A 21891-nucleotide genomic window follows, 5' to 3' on the forward strand; every position below is an offset into this window, starting at 1 on the left:
TCCTTCATGAGGCAGCCAGGCAGGAGCCCAGCCAGCGGCAGCATTGGCTCGCACTGTGCTCTCAATTCCCACTGCTCCGTGCTGTCTCCCAGAGACCTCGCTCCTGGAAACTGTACTATGTTTTCCTCAGTTTATCTCTTTTTGAGAGCTAGATCCCTTCTCTAAACGGCAAAATGACAAGAAAGGAACGTCAGGGTAGTTCATGTTCTATAATGGATGGAAGTGGCTGCCTTGTTTGAACAGCAGGTTGGAGACCCAACCAAGAGCAAAATAAAATGGAGGGAGGGAGGGAGGGAAGGAGGGAGAGAGAGAGAGAGAGAGAGAGAGAGAGAGAGAGAGAGAGAGAGATTTTTTCAGGCAATGTCCTTAAGCAGGATTGCTATTTTGCATTCAGTAAAACCCCACTTCTCTTAGATTAAAAACCCATTTATTATGGGAGGGGTATGCGGCATATTGTCATTTCTTAGCAGTTCACAGAGTTACAGTGCACCTGTTACTAAAAACCTGGAGCCAGTCAGAGATTCAGAAACGGAAGGAGTGGGGAGGGAGGGGAGGGAGGAGGTGTAAGATGAAACTTAGCTTGGCTTTCATAATAGAACCACGTTTGTTCCCAATCCTCATCCATTTTTTTTCCCACTGGTTTTTAAGCAACTTCTGAGTTCGTACACAAAGTTATTAGAGAATTTCTTATCCCTTAGAGTCAATTTCAAAAAAGTGCTGTCTTTTCCCCCAGTTTCCAATAAAAAGCTGATCAACTCAGTGTTTAGTTATTCTTCGTGTCAGAATAAAGACGTGAAAAGAAATGTTCAGCTAGTTTACAATGACACACATGGAAGAACAGTTTGAGAACCAGGAGTTTGTATAGCCGGTAGCAGATTAGCTCTAACAGCCAGTAAGAGACGATGCAAGCGTTAAAAAACAAAAATTAACAAATGTACACACGCAAAGACAAATCAGGAAAGAAAAAAAAAGCCCCACTTTACAAGACGAAATGAACGGGTAGCTGAGGGCAGTTCCCAGGAAGAAGCGAATCCCTTTGAGTGGAATTACTTACCCGCACACGTGGCGTTCCCATTGCCCGAGGGGGAGCCTTCAGGACAGTTCCAGGGACGGAGCGCTGGGAGACTAAAAACTACCGGCAACAGACTGACAAGGAAGAGCATGGTCTTCATGGGCTTGAACTGTCAATAGAGACGAACTTGACTTTGGCTGAGCATAGCGAGGCAGGTGCTTCTGCCCCTGGAGTGCTCACCCGCCGGCCGGCCGGCAGCCTCGGGGCATCTTCTCCGGGCTCTTGTGCTGTCGCCCTTCACCTCCTTCTGCTTCAACTCAAGACAGTGCCCAAAAGCAGCCTGAAAGGGGCACCCCGGGAAAGACTTCTTTATCTCCGTTTTTGGGAAGCCAGCAAGAAATACCTGACACCCTTCTGACACATTTCACAATGTCCCAGCCACACTGTGGAGGCCTGCAGCTGACTTGACTGTGACAGGCAGAGAGAGCAACGGGCAGGGGCTAGAGAGAGAGAGAGAGAGAAAAAAGAAAAGAACTGATGGAAGGTTCCAACCACGACCCTTGATGAAGCTGAAAGAAGAAATATGGAGATCGGATTCCTCCCCAAGTACAGTGTCTCTTGTTGAGAAGTAGAATGACTCCTCTTTCCTTTTTAAAGCCCTTTTGGCTCCACCTCCTCTTCCTTTAGTGACACTTGAGTGAGCCTCTGTTTGCAAATGCGAATGCAGGCAATTCCACACGACAGGAAAGCAGGGCCGGCTGCCAAAGAAGAGATAACTGGCTACTCACCATAAATATTCTGGGCAGAAGCAGGGAGAGCAATTAGGGAGCGGCGGGGCTGCTGCCGGGCTCGGAGGTACCTGCCGACTCTTAGCTATGTTTTCCTATCTTGAAGGATGAAGACAAAGCTAAGCCACGCCGTATAAATCAGCAGTGAGCAACACCGCTGATAATTCAGTCTCACGGCACTCGATCGTTCACTCGGGCACCGCGAACGCAAAGTGACCTTCAGCTCATTCTTTGAACAAAATGTCAACACCGGTGCTCTTTCCTGGAGCCTCATCTTTTTTCGCTCTCCCGTATATTTTATAGCGGAATTTGAAAGATCATTCTTTCCAAATCAAAGGGAAATCCCGGGAGCCAAATGAAGAGAGACAGTGCGCACAGGCACCTTTCCTTTCAGCAGGAGCATAACAAATGCCGCGCGGGGCCAGGAGTGCAGGGGAAGGAGTGGGCTGTTATTACAGAGCCGCGTTGGAAAAAAATGAGCGAATTGTGCAAAAGCTCGGAAGCAGCGCTGACTGCTGTTCCTCCCAAACGGCGGGGGCTGCCTTCTCACATAGCGATAGAGGGTAAGAGCCCGAAGTCTCCACTCACTCCCTTCTTGACCACCTTCTACTTGGAGCAACAGCACTTCTTTCTTTCTTTTTAAAATACTTTTATTGATTTCAGGGAGGCAGAGAGAGAGAGAAACATCAACGATGAGACAGAATCGTTGATCGGCTGCCTCCTGCAGGACTGATATTGAGGATCGAGCCCACAACCCAGGCATGTGCCCTGGCGGGGAATTGAACCGTGACCTCCTGGTTCATAAGTCAATGCTCAACCACTGAGCTACTGTAGGGAGCGGCTATAGGGTTAAGCCTCGTACTGACCTGTTGGCAAAGCCACAAACAAGTCCCAGCTTAGAGGGCACAGCCCTCTTAGCATAATTAGGCTTGATCTTATGACTCTCCCTAGATCCTATCTGGGTAGCTAATGGGCTGCCAAAATAAGTGAAACTCACAAGAACATTGTAACTATGGTGACCACTACCTTGCTTACCTACGGCTATAAAATAAAGGCTCAGCTTTCCATCTGGATCTCTCTCTATGGCCTCAGCCAGGCACAGGAGATCCACCTAGACCCAGCTTATTCTCTTTGTCTATCTTTTCTTTAATCCTTCGCGCCCCCCCCCCCCGACCCCCCCTCAGGCTCACCGAACCCTTGGCTGTGCTGGCTCCGCACAAGCCTCAACGGCAGGGCAACAGCATGTATTTCAAAAGCACACCCAAATATCTAGCTCAGGCAAACCATTTGCATCCGATTTGATGAGCAATGGAAACTTCTGCCAGTTTACTGCATCCTGGAAAACAATCTTTCATTTAAGTTGCCCAGAGTTAGTGCTCCAAAAGCTGGCCAGAGTGTAGATAAAGCGATAGTCACAAAAATAACAGTCACACCAGTGGACACCCGCTATGGAGGAAAACGGGAACCACTCCAAGCCTTTTACTCATGTTTAATTCCGTCCTCATCATTCCTCAAATACTGGGGTCACTTTACTGAAACAGCTAAAGGCAGGATTCCTCCCATCTCAGCCGGCCTCTGCCAGGCAGCTCCCGAGCCCTAACAGGAGAAACAGACCCCGGGGGCAGCAGAAGTCAGGTGGGGGGGACACATGGAATATTCCACTGCTTCCTGGACTCAGACTCAAGACTCAGAATGGGTGTCCTACAAATAACCTGCACCAAGTTACTGACCTTTTAGCAAAATGCATTGCCAGTGTCACAGGCGACAGCAACAGATGTGACTTAGAGGGCAACCAAGCATCAAGCTTTTTGGTGGAGACAAAAGAGGAGAATGTCAGGAACACAAATATGAAATAATCCACAACTGTATTTGGATCTGGAATGTCTCCCATTACTTTGGGTTGTAAAAAGACACGCTTTCCTAATTACATGTCACCTGGGCCAATGGCGTCACACATGCCCCTTAAAGGCGTGATGGACTCAACATGGCTGTGGTAGAAGCTGAGACTGGTGACTGAGATGAAGATCAGTCCCAACTAACGCACAGACAATTCAGCATTGCCCACCCAGCAAATCACAGGATACAGCCACATTTAGAAAGGACTTCCAGAGATATCTACTAAGTCCATATACTCTTACTTCCAGGTAAAGCTGAATCTGTCCTGGGCAAACTAACATCCTTCTTATTTTAAGGTTGCTCAGAAATCTATTAAAGCTTTATGAGTTTCGCCTAGCCAGTGTTGCTCAGTGTTTGAGCATCGACCTATGAGCCAGGAGGTCACAGTTCGATTCCTGGTTAGGGCACATGCCTGGGTTGTGGGCTTGATCCCCAGTGTGGGACATGCAGGGGGCAGCCAAACAATGATTCTCTCTCATCATTGATGTTTCTATCTTGCTCTCCCTCTCTGAAATCAATAAAAGAAAAATTTTTTAAAAAATGCTTTACTGGTTTGAGCTGCCAAATACCTTTTAGTTTCTGGGATTGAATCAAATTAACTAACTGATCCTTTAAACAGCTCTATGTGATAGGACACTGTATGGAGTACAAGAAATAGAAGTCATAGTCCCCTAAGTTCAAGAGCTTGAAAAACGAACTAACAACAACAGCAAAGAGTTTATGAGTATCAGCTAATGAATGGCCAGGCACTAAGTATTCTGGGGTTGTCAAGAAAGAAGGGGGGATTGCAACAAACTCCCCGGACTAGAGCATGCAGTTAGAGCTTCATGTAGTAACTAGTGGCCCAGCACATGTAATTCATGCACCACAGGGATCGGGCCTAAACTGGCAGTCGGACATCCCTCTCGCATTCCAGGACTGCTGGCTCCTAAACACTCGCCCCCAACTGTCCCCTCACCGGCCTGCTCGCCCCCAACTGCCCCGCTGCTGGCCTGCTCACCCCCAACTGCCCCTCCTGCCAGCCTGGTCACCCCCAACTGCCTTCCCCTCCTGGCCTGATCGCCCCTAACCACCTCTGCCTTGGCCCCGCCACCATGGCTTTGTCCAGAAAGACTTCCAGAAGGTCTCTCAGTCTAATTAGCATTTTACCCTTTTATTACTATAGATAGAGGCCTGGTGCACAGGTGGTCTGCCTTGAAGGGGGTCCGGGATCAGAGCGAGGCCGGCCTAGGCAAGGGGCCTGGGGTGGTTTGCAGGCTGGCCACGCCCCCATTGGGGTGGGGTTCCTTGCTAGGGGGTATGGCCAGCCTGGGTGAGGGGCTGAGGGCCGTTTGCAGGCTGGCCATGCCCCCATCGGGTGAGGGTCCCTGCTGGGGGGTGTGGCCGGCCTGGGCGAGGGGCTGAGGGTTGTTTGGGGGCAGTTTGTCCAGAAGGTCTCCGGAAGGTCTCCTGATCTAATTAGCATATTACTCTTTTATTAATATAAATTAGGACACCTCACATCAGCATGGAGAAGTAGGAAGGCCATGCTGACAATAGGATGTGGAACAGGAATGGACAAAGAAATGAGATGCTTATTTATTAGATCCTGAGGGGCACAGCTGAGTGGGGGGAAATCCTTCTGGCAGGTCAGGAAGAGAGTTAGACAGCTCTGGATGCTCTTAAGTGTGAGTGGACATCAATAGAAAGGAGGCTATTGGAAGGCCTCCTGATCATCATTCTTATTATTCAGATAAAATTTCCCCATTGAAACACAAAGCACCCTGTTCTCCTAGGTTATATGCTTGCTGTACAAACATCACGACCACCACACCATTCACAGATTGCCCCCAATGTGCCAGGCTTTATTCACGTTACTTCCAATCCTCAGCACCACTGTGAAAGGTGGGTATTGTTGCTTATTTCACAGGCCACTGAAGATCAGGAAGGCTAAGAAAAGTTCCCAATATCAAACATATTTATGGAGAATATGGAATTTGAAGTCATTATTCTTTCATTGTTAGACAGTGTTTTTGTTCAGAATAAATAGACTTTTTTTAAAGCAGAACTTATACTATGCATGTGGCTATGACTACAGAAACCAGAAGTGACAAGGCAGTACATTTTGGTAGGAATAACTATTAGCATTAACATCCACTGGCAGAAACGGTACACATGTGTCTATGAATATCAAGTGTGCCAGGACAGTCCCTATAAGATTTTAAAACATTTTTTTGTTTTCTAGAGATAAAGTTGTTCACATGTGTCTGGCATTTCTGTGATTCACATGTGGCAGAAACTGCAACGATGCTAAGGGAAAGAAATTGGGAGGGCATAGGAATCAGCTACAGAGGGGAAATTATAATTTATCAAGATAGGAATACCAAAAGTAAAAAAAAAAGGAAAGAAAAAGAAAAAGAAAAAGATAGGAATGCCAGATGTAAAAGTTTTATTGAAAAAGAAGGACTGTTTTTCCCCCCTTGGTATTTGCTCAAATGAGTTGAAAACTTATGTCCACGGAAAACCTGCACACGAATATTTATAGCAGCTTTATCCTTAATTGCAAAAACTGGATGCAGCCAAGATGTCCTTCAACAGGTGAAAGGGTAAGCAAATTTTGGTACATTTATACAATGGCATATCATTCAGGAATGAAATTAAATGAACCAGCAAGACACTAAAGACATGAAAGAATCATAAATGCATATTACCAAGTGAAAAACAACCAATTTGAAAGGCTACTTATTGTGTGATGACAACCATTGACATTCTACAAAAGACAAAACTATGGACACAGTGGAAAGATCCGTACTTGTCAGGGGTTGAGGTGGAAGAGATGAACAGGCAGAGCACAAAGGAGGTTTTGGGCAGTGAAACTATCCTGTGTGACATATACAAGTGGACATGTGCCATGTTAAGTTTATCAAACCCACAGAATGTACAACGAGTGAATCCTAAGGTAAATATGGACTTGAAAATAGTAATGCATTAATATTGGCTTATCAGTTGTAACAAATGCACTACACTACAGCAAGGTGTTGATACTAGGGCGCGTTGGGGCGAGGAGGACAGAAGCAATATTTGAGGACTTTGTACTTTTTGCAAAATTTTTCTGTAAACCTAAAACTGCTTTTACAAAAAAATAGTCTATTACTTTTTTTTTAAAGGAGAGTCGTTATCCAATTAAGTAATGCACAGATTAAGTGATGCCAAGCTTCTACCAAATGAAACAAGATGTTTAAAAGCACTTGGTAAACACGACATAAAAGAAGAATCTCCCGTGCTCCATTTTTCAGCTCAGCCCACTCCAGGACCTAGAAAATTTTCTCTGACCAAGAGGAAGAAACAAGCCTTCAGAAACTGGATATATAAAAAGGAGACATAATTTATAACATATAATTTATATTTCTTTAAAGCATCAACTGACTCTAAAAATTTTTTTAAGGCTCATTTTAGACTACATTGCATTTATCTCCATAATCTCAGCACTCCTGTTGGTTTGCAATCTTGGGAGTTCCCAGCAGCTGACATCTGAAACTGCCCCATACTTTGTCCAAAGAGACCAAAGAAAGAGGCAGACCAGATTGGTAGGTGGCAGTTTGATTTTTGTTTTTTTACTTTTTACTCATGAAATATGGAATTTTCTTTAGTAACCGTTTAAAGTAGAAAAAAAAACTGTCAAGAAAGACCAGGTAAAAAATGGGTTCCCAATAAAATGAAATTTTAGGGCAACAGAAGTTTAAAGGCCACAAGAGAGAAAAAGCCATAATCTTGTTCAAACAATGGCTAGTAGCTTGCATTTTTTTGACCAGTGTTAATCACTGAATATGGGTTGTCCTCTTAATTCCACACAAAGCATGCACTACACAACAATTTTATCATAGAATACCTGGTTTCTAGACACATTTTAGGACAAGCTGGGTAGCTGGCAGGCTAAATAATCAAAGCACCTTATGTAGGAGGGTAGGGCATTGAAACAAGAGTTGATCTTTGCACCCACCCACTAGAATCTTAAAGGTTTATATAGCCTTGGCCGGTGTTGCTCAGTGAATACAGCATTGGCCCATGCACAGAAGGGTTGCAGGTTCAATTCCTGGTCAAGGGTGCATACCTGGGTTCCAGTTCCCATCCCCGGCCACATTCGGGGCTCCTGCAGGAGGTAACCAATCCATGTGTCTCTCTCGCATTGATGTTTCTCTCTCTCCCTTCCTTCCACTCTCTGTAAAAATCAATGGAAAAAAATCCTCTGCTGAGAATTAACAAAAGTTTATATAGAGGCGTTAACGGGGTTCAGTCGCTTTTACTGTCCAGATGGTCTCAACAACACATTACTTTCTCAAGGCTGTGTCCTTGCAAAGCTTTTAGTGTGGAAATGGTGGGTGGAATGTACATTTTAAAGAGAGAGGAAGGGGGTAAAGGGCCTCAGATTGCAGGGGTCTAGATCACAGGTCAATGGGTGGTTCTCCAAAAATGCCTCATTCATCGTTCACTCAGGTATTTTAACTTCTAAAATTGTCAAGGTTTAGGGGAAGAACTCTTGCTTTCCTGTCATCCGCAATCCAACCTTCCCCCTGACCTTCGATTCTGCTGAGTCTATAAGAAACATAATTCCATTAAGTATAGAGCATTTGAAGGCGTGACACGAGTACTAGAGGTGCTATAAACTTCACATAATTAAAACTACTTTCGGGAAATTAGTGAAAACACAAACCATAGTTTGCTGCTCTTCCTTTGCTCTTATTATGTTTATAGAACTGTGAAATAGTATCATTTCCCCTTTTTTAAATTTCAAGGACTGAAATTATTTGAGTAAAAATAATCCTGGTCTACCACTTGAAACTGCAAAGATGTATAAACAGATGGTGGAGAGAAAATATTTGAGTCAATAATATATTTTTTGAATTTCAAATACTAGAGAAATAAAATAAATGAAGCTGCTTTCATTTAGTTTTCCCAGCCTGACTTCAAACTCAGATGCATTCATTTGTGCTTATTAAAGTAAAATTTATATAAAGGGACCGGATATGAAGTGTAAAATCTGATGAGTTTTGGTAAATGCATATACACATTAAACCGATACCTCAACCAAGACATAAAATGCTTCCATTACCACTGAAATTTCCCTTGTGCTTTCTCCCCCAGTCAATCCCATCCACGTCCATGGGCAACCATTGCTTTGATTTCTATCATCATAGGTTAGTTTTGTTTCTTCTTGAACTTTATATAAATGCAATTATACAATAGGTTCACTTTCGTATCTGACTTTTGTTCAACATAATGTTTTTGATAGTCATCTATATTGTCTGTATCATTACCTCATTCTTACTTATTGTTGAGAAGTATTCTTTTTTCTGATTATATCATAATTTGTTTATCCCTTCTTCTGTTGATGGACATTTGTATTGCTTCCAGGTTTGATTCCATGAATGTTTTCATTTCTCTTCAGTTAACGCCTACTTGCTGGCTCATTGGGTAGGTATAGGTTTAACTTCATAAAAAGCTCAAAACATTTTCCCCAAGTGTCTGCTCCATTTTGTACTCACCAGCAATGCATGTGAGTTCCAATTGTTCCACATCCTCACCCACATTTGGTATTGTCAGCCTTTTTTAAATTTGTATTTTATTATTTATTATTAGAGAAAGAGGAAGGGAGAGGGAGGGAGGGAGGGAGGGAGGGAGGGAGGGAGGGAGGGAGGGAGAGAGAGAGATAGAGAGAGAGAGAGAAACATCAATGTGAGCCGAAACCCTGGACATGTGCCCTGACTGGGAATCCAACCCGCAACCCCCAGGTGCACAGAACAAACCGGGAATCCAACCCGCAACCCCCAGGTGCACCGGACAACGCCCAACCCAACTGAGTCACATCAGCTAGGACAGGTATTGTCAGTACTTTTAATGTTAAACATTTTAGTAGGTGTGTCTTAATACCACATTGCAATTTTAATTTGCCTTTCCCTGATGAATAATGGTATTTGACCAACTTTTCGTGTGTTAACTGGTCAGTCACTTATCTTCTTTTATGAGAGGTCAATTCAAATCTTTTGCCCATTTATTTATTGGGTTTCATATTTTTTTATTGATTTGTAGAAGTCTTTTATATATGTTCTAGATATAAATCCAGATTGGTGTATTAAAAATATGTAAATATGTATGTCAGATCTATGTATTAAAAATATTTTCTCCCAATCCTTGGCTTGTCTATTCATTTTCTTAAGAGAGTCTTTTGATGAGCAGATTATAATTTTGATGAAATCCAACTTATCAATGTTTTTCTTTATGGTTACATTTTGTGTAATCTAATAAATTGTTGCCTACTCTAATCTCTCAATATCTTTCTCCATTTTTAAGGTAATTTTAGAGTTTTAGCTTTTATGTGATTCATCTTAATTAATGTTTATATATTATGTGAGATTGGAGTTGCAGTTTATTTTTCTTCACATATATATTCACTAAACATATAGTTCAATTTGGGAAGAACTGACATCTTAACAATAACAAGTCTCCTAATCTATAAACATAAAATATATTTTCATATTTGCAGGTCTCCTTTAATTTATCTCATCAACATTTTTAACTTTTCAGTGTACAGGTCTACACATCTTTTGTTACATTTATTTGTATTTTGTTTTTAAATGCTCTTATAAATAAATAGTTCTTCGATTTTATTTTCTAGTTGTTTGTTGCTCTTGTGTAGAAATAAAATTAAGTTTTACCTTTTGACTTTGCATCCTATGAACTTGCTAAGCATTTCATGATATAAGGATTTTTTTTTTCATTTAGTCCACAATGCCAGAGGTAAAATGGCAAGATAATACAAAGTCATGCTATCAGTCAGGAGCCACTATATGGTGGAAAGAAAAGCTTTCTCTAGCTCCTATGAAAAGTAGGCATGAGCTCCACTTTATGGAAAGTAAACCTAAGGTTGGAGAAGTTAATGATCTTGCCCAGAGTCTCAGAGCTGTTAAGTGATGGAGATGGTCACACACTCCACATCTTTCTGACTCTAGAGCACGTGCCTGAACCACTGCTCTCTGGAGCTCCTTTTATTTCACTAATAATGCCAAGGGGAGCGCCTATTTCCACCCGCTGGCCCTGGAGACCAGGGCACCAACAGGAAAATGTGGTTTATCATATCCTTCCTCCTGTTCTCTTTTGCCAACTTCTTTGGTATCTCCCCACATTTAAAATTCCACCTGGTCAGGTCTCTCTGGCTGCTGGTGAATGCTATAATTTGTGTCATTTGAGAAGTGAAGTAGTCTTTTTAATGATCTATAAAGCTGTGCCTGGAGATGATAAGAAGAGGCAGCCATTACTTTAGAAAAATAGGTGTCCTGATCATCAAGGAAGCTTAAGTCAGTACTCAAAACAGGGAAGTTGAGTACATGAAAACAACCCCCAAATGAATGCAGGTGAGTGTTCTGTTTGTGGAATAACTAGTAAATGGTGTTATTCCAAATTCTACACAAAGACTTTAAAGATAGAAAGAAGAGAGGAAGGGATTCAGTCACTTTTGCTGAGACTAAGACATCCTGGAACAATTTTTAGAACACTGACTCTCAGATCCTGTGATAGCTCAGCTGAATTAAATCTATGTCATGGACAGTTTCCCTGGGCACATTCATGTATTCACTTTAGTCCTTTCATGAAATGTAACTGCTAAACCAAGAATAACAAAATTACGCAACTCTGACATTTTTCAGAAGAAACCTTGTGTGTGCAGTATTTTAAAACTGTACATCAGAATCTGACTGCCTTATTTATCCAAAGGAAAACTACATTGTTTCCAGGGAGTTTGGAAACCAGCTGTAATCTTCATTTTTAATCCCCTCAAACAAAGGAGATTATAAAATCATATCAAACTCACCATGTGTGCATATATATTATGTTAGCTTACATTATAACTAGAGGCCCAGTGCATGAGGGGAGCGGGATCCCTCACTCCGGCCTGTGCCCTCTCGCAGTCCAGGACCCCTCAGGGGATGCCCATGGGGAGCAGGCCTAAGCCATCAGTCGGACATCCTTAGCGCTGCTGCAGAGGCGGGAGAGGCGCCCACCACCGCCGCTGTGCTCACCAGCTGTGAGTCCAGCTTCTGGTTGGGCCGAAACCAGCTCTCTGATATCCCCTGAGGGGTCCCGGATTGCGAGAGGGCACAGGCCAGGCCAAGGGACCCCACTGCTACACTATTTGGGCCAGGGAGGGATGTGGAGGTTAGCCAGCTGGGGAGGGACTGCGGGAGGGTTCCAGGGTATGTCCAGCCCATCTCACTCAGTCCCAATCGGATGGACCCCAGCAGTAAGCTAACCTACCGATCAGAGCGTCTGCCCCCTGGTGGTCAGTACACGTCATAGTGAGCAGTTGGGTGGAATTAGCATATCATTAGCATATTATGCTTTGATTGGTTGAACGGCCAACCGAACGACCCGGCACTTAGCATATTAGGCTTTTATATATATAGCGTATATCTCTATATATTAAAGCCTAAGTGACCCGACAACCAGCCATGACACACTGACCACCAGGGGGCAGACGCTCAACGCAGAAGCTGCCCCCTGGTGGTCAGTGTGCTCCCACAGTGGGAGCACAGCTCAGCTGACAGACGGGCGCCAGAGTCGGGCTGACAGCTGGCGAGTGCAGCTGCCACAGTGTGAGCCTCTCCTAGGGACACTCCCCCTGTGCGCCCGAGTGGTGATGGTCATGGTGATGGCAGGTGCAGGGGGCTGGATGAGTGGGAGTGGCATGGTGCCCAGCAGGGGCTCAGGCTCCTCCCAGGCTGCCTGCTGCTTTGCACACTACTTCATGCTTTGCAGGTTCCACTAGGACAGCGGGCTGGAGCCCAACACGCTGGCAGGTAAGGCCAGGCTGCGGCGGTGCAGAGGTCCACTGATCCCCACAGGCCAGGCCGAAGGACCCCACCGGTGCACAAATTATATATATACATTATGGCCTCAATCCTTCCATGTGGACTGGGACAAAAAGGAGAATTGAAATTTTCATATCTGCGTCCTAGACCATAACTTGTCCAAAATGTAGCTTCCAGAAGAAGGAATCTACTTTGCAATTATAACCAAAATGAACAGAAGTGAGATTTGTGATTGCCTGGCCCATTCACAGTATGACAGACTAGGGCACTATTCCTGGATTATATTCTTATTTTATATGTTAAAAAGTGATAGGTTTTATTTCTTACCAGTTGATAACTGGTTAGTTTAATGTAACACATATGTTGATCTTGTATCAAAATAAATCTGACCTTTAATTAAGAGCCAACTTGTATTTGATACAACCCTTTTAGCAAGCAATTTGGCAACACATTTCAGAGGCATAAAAATATTCATAGGCGTTGACCATGTAATCTCACTCCTGGCACTTTCTCCCTAAAGGAATAATCTCTCCACTAAAAAAAGAAGATATAATCATACAAATAGGTATTGTGATGTTATTCCTGGTAGCAAAAATTAAAAACATTTTTTATATCCAGCGACAGAAAGTTAAGAAATTATGAGAATATAATATAATCATTAAAAGGAAGTGTTTATCACAATATTAATAGAAAAATACAAACTCTTATCTATCCTGTAGTTATATTTATTATTTTGTGTAACAGATAAACCCAGAACATTGAAAATAGTTTCTTTTAATAGACAGTGAGATTATGGGTTTTACTTCCTTGTTAATATAATATTTTATTGTTTAAAGTTGTAATTTTATAGAAAACTTAGTAAGATATCCACCAGCCTTCTGAGGAAGAGCATGATGTTCAGTTCTCTTATAACCTGAAAACCCTGCCCTCTGGTCTGTGCCTCTGATCGCACTCACCTCATTCATTAAAGGAAAATTACTTCCAGAATGTAATTCCTTTAGAATGTTTGCCTGCCTGCTGCAGAGCCACACTTACACGACTCAAAATTCCACTTGAAATTCAAGACCTCATAGATAAGGGCTCTATATCCTAGTCCAGTAGTTCATATCAAGAACACTGGGGAGTCCAAAACATACACTCTGTTTAAAAGTTGAGACAAGCCCTGGCTGATGTAGAACACTGGGGAGTCCAAAACATACACTCTGTTTAAAAGTTGAGACAAGCCCTGGCTGATGTTGCTCAGTGGTTGAAGCATTTGCCCATACACCAAAGGGTCATGGGTTTGATTCCCGGACAAGGGTATGCACGTAGGTTGCAGGTTCGGTTCCATCCCCAGCGCAGGTTGATGTCTCTCTCTCTCTCTCTCTCTCTCTCTCTCTCTCTCTCTCTCTCTCCCTCTCTCTATCTCCCTCCTTTCCTCCCTCCCTCCCTCCCATTCTCTTTAAAAATCAATGGGAAAAAAATCCTCTGGTGAGGATTAACAATAAATAAATGAATGAATGAGTAAATAAATAAATAAAGACAAAATGATTCTCCAAAGGCTACTGGTTTAGAATTTCAAATCTCTGTCTTACCCACTGTTAGCAAATTAATTTCCATCCAACATATCACATATATCCAGCACAGGAAGAGAAGCACAAAGTCTCAACAGAACAGGTGTGTTTTTTTTCTGACAATTACTAAGAAAGTAGATGTTTACTTGAAATAATTATTAAAAATAGGCATGTGTGGGTGAAAACATGTGCTTAGTCAGTACTGTTTTATATGATAATTTTATATCCTCTATAATAAAAGGCTAATATGCAAATCGACCAAACGACAGAACAACAGGAGCTATGACACACACTGACCACCAGGGGGGCAATGCAGGAGCTGCCCCCTGGTGGTCAGTGTGCTCCACAGGGGAGTGCTGCTCAACCAGAAGCCAGGCTCAGGGCTGGCAAGCGCAGCAGCGGTGGTGGGAGCCTCTCCCGCCTCCACAGCAGTCGGACATCCCCTGAGGGCTCCTGGACTACAAGAGGGCGCAGGCCGGGCTGAGGGGCTCCCCCGAGTGCACGAATTTTCATGCACTGGGCCTCTACTTTATACATAACTTAACTAGTTTCCCTTCAGTCTATTTTTTTTATGTATATGTTCAGATTTACTAAAACATTTTCTTCAAAATTCCTTTTGAGAATGTTTGGAGTTGGCCCACCACTGTGTCTCTTTAAGATGGTACTTCCTATAAAGCTTGTCTGTTTTATAGTGTTAAATGCTTCTCTTTCCCTCAAATAAGTGTTAAAGTAATAATGTAATGTGATTATGACTTTTTAAAACAAATTTCCCTGTGAAATGTTCACGTGTAGCAAGTATTAGATATATAATAATCTTGATCCACATCTGAGTCTTCATGGAGAAGTGTTGGTCCCATGATTCACCATTCTCTGAGGAAAAAGTAAGAACCTAGAGTAGAAAACATAGCCCCCGAAGGGTAATCAAATCTGGAGTATACTGGCCTAGGGATTAAAAGACAAAGGCAGGGCTTGGGGCTGCAAATTGAATATTTTTGCATCTATGGGGAAAAACATACATTTTTTTTCTCTCCTACATTTACTGAGAGGAATACCAAAAGCATAGAATCAAATTATTTTTAATCTATCAATGATCATTCATGTATAAAAGTTATAGGGTCTTCTGGATTTGAAAAATATTCATAACAGGGTGCATTTATCTGAAGGGGTTGGTGCAGTTGGAGTGTTCTTGCAGCACTAAGGAATCAGGTTCTTCTTCGTAAGCCAAAGAATTCCTCTCCTCCGAGGAAAAATCAGCTACGTTAATTAACTCGTGATCACATAACTAAGAAAGCTTATGCTGGGAATAGTATCTGGATGTTATAAATTTCTCATTTCCTTTCATGACTCTCTAAAATTATGACTGCTTGATTACTGGCTTATTTTCATTTAAAGTTAATTATCTCAGAGGGAGCTACTCCAAAGTGCTGCTACCAGATTCCTAAGTCACGTGACCAACCTCACATCTTGTCAATATAGAGATAGTGCCTGGCACAGAGCAGGCACTTAGTATCTTTGTTGAGTGAAGAAATGAATGACTAGCAGGTTACAAGTAAAAAGAAGTAGAGGAAAACATCTTACAGTATGTGTGTGTGTGTGTGTGTGTGTGTGTGTGTGTGTGTGTGTGAGAAATAGAGAGAGAGAGAGTGTGTGTGTGTTTAGACATACACAAATATAGAGACTCAAAAATCTACCCACAGGCAAATAGTTTCCAAACACTGAATATCAGGAAAATCTTCCATGAAGCTGATGGTGGACTTTGCCCCACAGAAGTCACCCCCAAAATGCAGTATCAGTCCAAGGGGAAACTCCACCTGGTCACTTGGAAAATTCTAAGACATCCCCAGGGGGGAGGGAGACGCATCACGTCTACCCTGAAAGGAAATGAGACCCCTGGGAAGGAGAAGCCAGGCACCCAGTCGAGAAGCCCTGTGACCCCAGACAACCTCCCAGCTGCCCAGGAGCAAAGCCAGCGTGTGAATCTCAACCTCAAATGCCACGATGAGAGAGAGAATCTAGTGCGTGGCATCTGAGCCCCGTAGCCAGAGTCACACCCTGTTTACTACCACAGCTGTCCATGCTGCTCTTGGATGGGGACGAGGAGGAGGCCAACCGAGAACAGAGTCGGAGGGCACACGAATGAATTTGGTGCCTGGACTCGCTTAATATTCGAACAGGTTGTTCTTTGCTAGAATTAATCCATTTTAAACTAGAATTCCATTTGATGGCTCTGCTGCTATTTTTTTCCAGCATGCCACACAGCTTGGAGCAATTCACACTCCCTAACCCTGTGCTTAGCTTTCACCTGCAAGTTACTGATAAAATCGAGAAACAAGTCGAGAGTTAGAGAACACCAAGCTCAAATAATAACAATTGCATGCTATTTGTTTTGAAATAAATAAAGGAAAATGTTCAGCCCCTAGCAGTCTTTTCACATCATCTTTAATGTTTCTGAACACCTGGTTAATTGCATTCCTGAGAAAGGTGACATTTCTGAGGCACAGAAAGAATGGTATTCACAGCTATTTCCCCAATCACATTTCCGACTTGGTGCCAAGAATGTCCAGTTGATTGCCCAAGGGAATGAATCTCACCTGAGATCCCCTTGGACTGCCTGCATTTGGTTTATGCTAATTATGTTGTGTCAAATCCTATTGGGCATTTAATCCAGCAGCTCTTAGCCAAAATCTATCGTCCTGGTCCCAACACCTGGCGTCAAGCAATTCACCTGCATAAAAGTGTGGAAACCTGGGTACCAATAATGGCCCTGACCTTGGGTAAGACATGTGTCCTTCTGGGTGCTGGGTTCCTTCTCTGTAAATTAAAAGGGTTGTACAAGTGACTTCTAAGGTGTCTTTTGGTTCAAAGATAGTATGTGCTGTGACTGGTAACACAAGGGACCGCCAGTTACAGTTCACTGTCCATCTACTGGAGGGAAGAAATCACAGCCTTCCATGTGCAACCACGGAGAGCTGATTCCAACACCCTCTGTTACCAAAAAAAGGGGGGGGAATGAGTCCCATAGAAAAAAGGGTGTCCCAGCTAGTTAGCGGCAGAACAGGCTGAGACCCAAATCCCTTGACGTGTTGTCAGGTACTTCAACAACATGCTCCTGAGCACAGTTGTCAGATGCCCTACTGAACGGGGTGGTCTGACACCAGCTAAGGAGCAGAGAGGTCCAGTGCTCCTCTCTGCTCTCCTTGCTCTTTGCTAAGATCCCTTCTAGCACGTAACACACTGCATTGTCATTAGTTGGGTGCAGACTTAAACAACACACATGCACAGACACGCATACACGCTCGCCCCCACAGGCACTTATACCCACTTTAGACAGTGAACTCTTTGAGCACTTCATCCACTCCAAAGTGTTTTACACACGGTAGACACCCCATAAAGGTTTGCGGGATGCCACCGCATGCAGTGCTTCTAGGAGAATGTAGAAGGTGGGAGTTAACCAGCAATGGACCCCTCCTCTGCTCCATGTTTTATTGCCCTTCCAGATTTTGCTCCAACGGCCCATAAGCACAAATCACGGATAACCTACACGGATATCACAGGGACAGCCCACTGCTGGAGGTGCAGTGAATCTCCACACAAAGGAAGCCCTGTGAAGGCGGATTAGCAAATATGGTTTGAAATCAGGCCAAAATGAAGCTTAAGCCTTCGAAGCCACTGAGACAAAAATGGGTCAACAAAGAGACTAAGCATAGGAAGGACCACGCGCTGCCTCGCAGCCTCCCAGGCACCCACAGAGCAGACAAGGGGGCCTGTCCCCCCCGCCGCTTACTTGTGCAGCACTCAGGACAGGACACCACCGAAGACATCTCGTCCCAATCTATCCAGGAGGCAGCAGTGGGCGGTGGGGGTGGTAGGGGGACACTTCAGGTTTGTGAGGCCGCTGCCTGAGACCAGGATCCACTTAATGCCTGGCTTTCACCAATCACTAAGCAGCTCCTCTTCCTTAGAAGAAGGGGAGAGGGGGAAAAAATAGAAAGAAAAAAACAAACAAACAAGAGAGCTCATCATAAGACTTCCTTGTAAGAAAATATCAAGATTAAAAAAACAACAACACACATTATGCTCCCCCCTTGAGAATGAAACAATTATTTCAATTGTGATCAATTTAAATCAAATAAAAAATGGATACACATGGTCCCCCTCTTCTGAAGTTGGGCCTTCTAAAACATGACCCAGCCAATAAACTTGTAGCCATACCTCAAGCACGCTATGGAATCCCAAGAGAGTCGAGAGGGCCAGTTTTTCAAGGAGCAGACTGCTGTGCGTGCCCATAAATACACACGCACAGATGCACGTGCATATTTGAAGAAGCCAAGAAGCTAGGACACAGCCCCTAAGTAATGTCAGTGCTTTGAAATTAAAACCCTAGGTGTCCAATTTTATAAATGTGCAAATTGCTGAAGTGACATTAGATTCTGCTAAGGGTAAAAGCATATCAGGATCAGCAGGAGTGTGTGGGGAGGCTGCAGGGGTGGGGTGTGGTGGGGTGGGGAGGTGGGGAAGGAGGCCTAAGGAAAGAGAATGTACTGAATGTTGAGTTTGTAAGTATTTCCCTGGGCTAAGGAAACTACTCCATTTGTCCAGAAGAGAATCAGCTGCTGTGTTTGGGCATTGGCTATATATATGGTATGTTTGGACATAAGGGATAGATCATGTTTAAACAAATACCAAAAATGCCTGCCTAAATTAGCAGTCATATTCTAATAGTATATATGCACCACTGAATTTTATCTCAAGATACACCTTAATTACATTAATATCAACTTTCAACTTTTTAATTTTCACTACTTCCCAATTTTTTAATTTTCACAAGCTGAGGAACCTGATCTCATCACTTATGTTCAACTGGTGTCCTGTCCACTGCATGTTGAACATATGAAAAATAATTATAATCATAAGCTCTGCCAACATGAACAAAAACAGTTTCATTACACATTTCTAGCTATAATTCAGAGATGGGGCTTTCGCAGGGTTTCCATTTCGTGCCTTCATTCTAATTTTTTATCTACTAACCTGTGTTTATTTCACTTGGAAACAAAATCAAACCCACAAAAACTGTGGCCAGTGAACTCCAAAATAACCTTTATCCAGATGCCAGTTGTTAACATTTTGCCACATTTGCATTATCAGTTTCTTGCTCTCTCCAAATATTTATTGAAGTATACTCTGAATACATCATATATATCACATCCCTTCACTCCTCAGTATTACATGTGCAACTCCTAGGAACACAATTGTTGGATTTCTTTTTTTAATATATTTTTATTGGTTTCAGAGAGAAAGAGAGAGGGAGAGAGAGATAGAAACATCAATAATGAGATTCACTGATAGGCTGCCTCCTGCATGCCCCACACTGGGGATCGAGCCTGCAACCCAGACATGTGCCCTGACCGGGAATCGAATTTACCTCCTGGTTCATAGGTGGATGCTCAACCACTGAGCCACACCAGCTGGGCTGAATTTATCTCCTTACATAAACTTAGTACAGTTACTAAATTCAAGAAATTAAACAGTGATATGCTTATCTCATCCTTATCCCAATTTTGTCAATTCTCTCAATAATGTCTTTTATACTTTTTCTTTCTTCAGTCTCCAAGATCTAATCAAGGATAGATAGCATTGCATTTAACCATTATTTAGTTTTTAGTCTTCTTTAATCTGTAGTAATTTTCTAACCTTTCTTTATCTTTAGTGACATACTTATATTTTAAAATTTTTTGTTGAATTTGTTGTAATGACATTGGTTGATAAAATTATACAGGTTTCAGGTATACAGTTCTATAATACATCATCTGTATACTGTATTGTTCACCACCCAAAGTCGGCTCTCCTTTCCTCATCCTTTATTACCCGTTTACCCTCTTCTACCTCCCCTCTTTCCATCTGGTGATCACCACACTGGTCTGTGTCTGAGGGGTTTTTTCTTAATCCCTTCATCTTTTTCAGCCAGGTCCCCAACCCCGCTCCCCTATTACAGCTGTCAGTCTGTTCTCTGTATTTATGAGTCTGTTTCTATTTTGTTTATTTTGTACATTATATTCCACATATAAAGGGAAATCATATGGTATTTGTCTTTCTCTGATTGGGTCATTTCACCTAACATAATACTCTCCAGGTCCTTCATGCAGTCACAAATGGTTTCTCTTTTTTAGGGCTGAATAGTATTCCATTGTATAAAAGCACTGCAGCTTTTTTATCCACTCATCTACTGATGGACATTCGGTCTGCTTTCAAATATTTGGGTTTTTTTCAGATATATTCCCAGAAGTGGAATTGCTGGGTCATAAAGCAGGTTCCATTTTTAATTTTTTGAGGAAACTCTATATGTTTTCCACAGTGGCTGCACCAGACTGCATTTCCACCAACAGTGCATGAGGGTTCCCTTTTCTCCACATCCTTGCCAACACTTGTTGCTTGTTGATTTATTGATAATATCCATTCAGATAGGTGTAAGGTGATATCACAATGTGGTTTTAATTTGCATTTATCTGATGATTAGCAATATTGATCATCTTTTCACATGCCTATTGGCCATCTGTATGTCCTCTTTGGAGAAGTGTCTATTCAGGCTCTTTGTCACATGGTTTTTAATTAAGAGAAAATAATACGGACAAATGTCTCTCTTCTGGCAGCCACTTAGGACACTTGCCCTGGCTTCTCCAGATGCACATTCCCTTTCCCCTTCCATTAGGAATCGTTCAGGGGAGAGCGTGAGAAGCACTGATATAAAGATACCATTTTTATGTCATCCACAGAGTTGGAAATTTCATGTTCATCCAGTCATTTATAAAAATGCTAAATAGAGTAGGGTAAAGACATTCTACTAGACACATTTTCATGTTTTTTAAAGCCATTACAAGACATTATTAAGAGGAGGCAGCCCATATTACTCCATCAAGTCAGGACAAATAACAATTCCTAGCTACCGTTTGTTTTTCAATCAGTGCTTTAATCTATCTGCCTAGTAACCTCATAAAAAAATAAACCATATTAGTTTATCAAAGTTTCTCCTTAGTTGTCATTTGTTGGCTGATAATGACCATCACATTCATTTCTGCATGCTCAAAAACCAGCCTTTTAACAATAGGTTGTCAAACCTACAAACTTCAATCAAGTTCTCTATAATTTCCGGAATCCATTCTATTACCTTCTTCAAAAATAAGATAAAAGTTACCCATCTCTGGTCTTGTGGTATCTCTCCTATTTGCCATGACTTTTCAAAGACTACTAAAGAGTAGCTCTGAGATTATGGATGAAAATTCTGTTACCACCCTGGTACCTAATTCATCTGGCCTCATTTTAAACATCTTGGTGTTAGTTTACTAATCTCTCATCTATTTTGGACTTAAAATTACCACTTTTCATAGTATTTTTTCTATATTCAGCTTAAAAACATATCTAGAAAAGAGAAGGAAAAAAATAGGAGTTGAATGATTCTGCTACTTCTCTAATATGCTTTCTGTTATCATCTCTAAGCAGTACACTTATTATTTCCTCTTTTTGACTAAAAAAAAAACCATGCCTTACAGTTCCTTGTCAACTTTATTGTTTTCTTTATCCTCCATTTATTGAGAGGCTTAATTTGACACTTTTATAATAGATTTCTACATTCATCCTTGGTTACTCTCCCTTCTTTGTATCTTTTATACATACATATGAAATTTTAGATTACTAGACAGCCATTCAACTTTCCTGAGCTGCCTCCCATTTCGTTTGAATTATTTCTCAATTATTCAACTAGAAGTTTTGTTGTGGTTGTTTTTTAATCTCCTTTGGTAGCCATAATC

The 21891-nt window shown here is 42.3% G+C and overlaps 1 protein-coding gene across 1 annotated transcript in view; it reads right to left on the reverse strand.

Moving 5' to 3' along the window:
* Positions 1 to 1532, reverse strand: part of EGF (epidermal growth factor) — an 82986-nt gene extending 81454 nt beyond the window's left edge. Inside the window, exon 1 of the mRNA XM_014447088.2 lies at positions 1055 to 1532. Coding sequence (XP_014302574.1) covers positions 1055 to 1172 — 118 coding nt within the window. The 5' untranslated portion in view covers positions 1173 to 1532. The remainder of the gene's footprint in view (positions 1 to 1054) is intronic.
* Between the last annotated feature and the right edge of the window lie 20359 nt (positions 1533 to 21891).

Source organism: Myotis lucifugus, unplaced genomic scaffold (genome assembly GCF_000147115.1).
Source record: "Myotis lucifugus unplaced genomic scaffold, Myoluc2.0 scaffold_611, whole genome shotgun sequence".
Lineage (NCBI taxonomy): Eukaryota > Metazoa > Chordata > Mammalia > Chiroptera > Vespertilionidae > Myotis > Myotis lucifugus.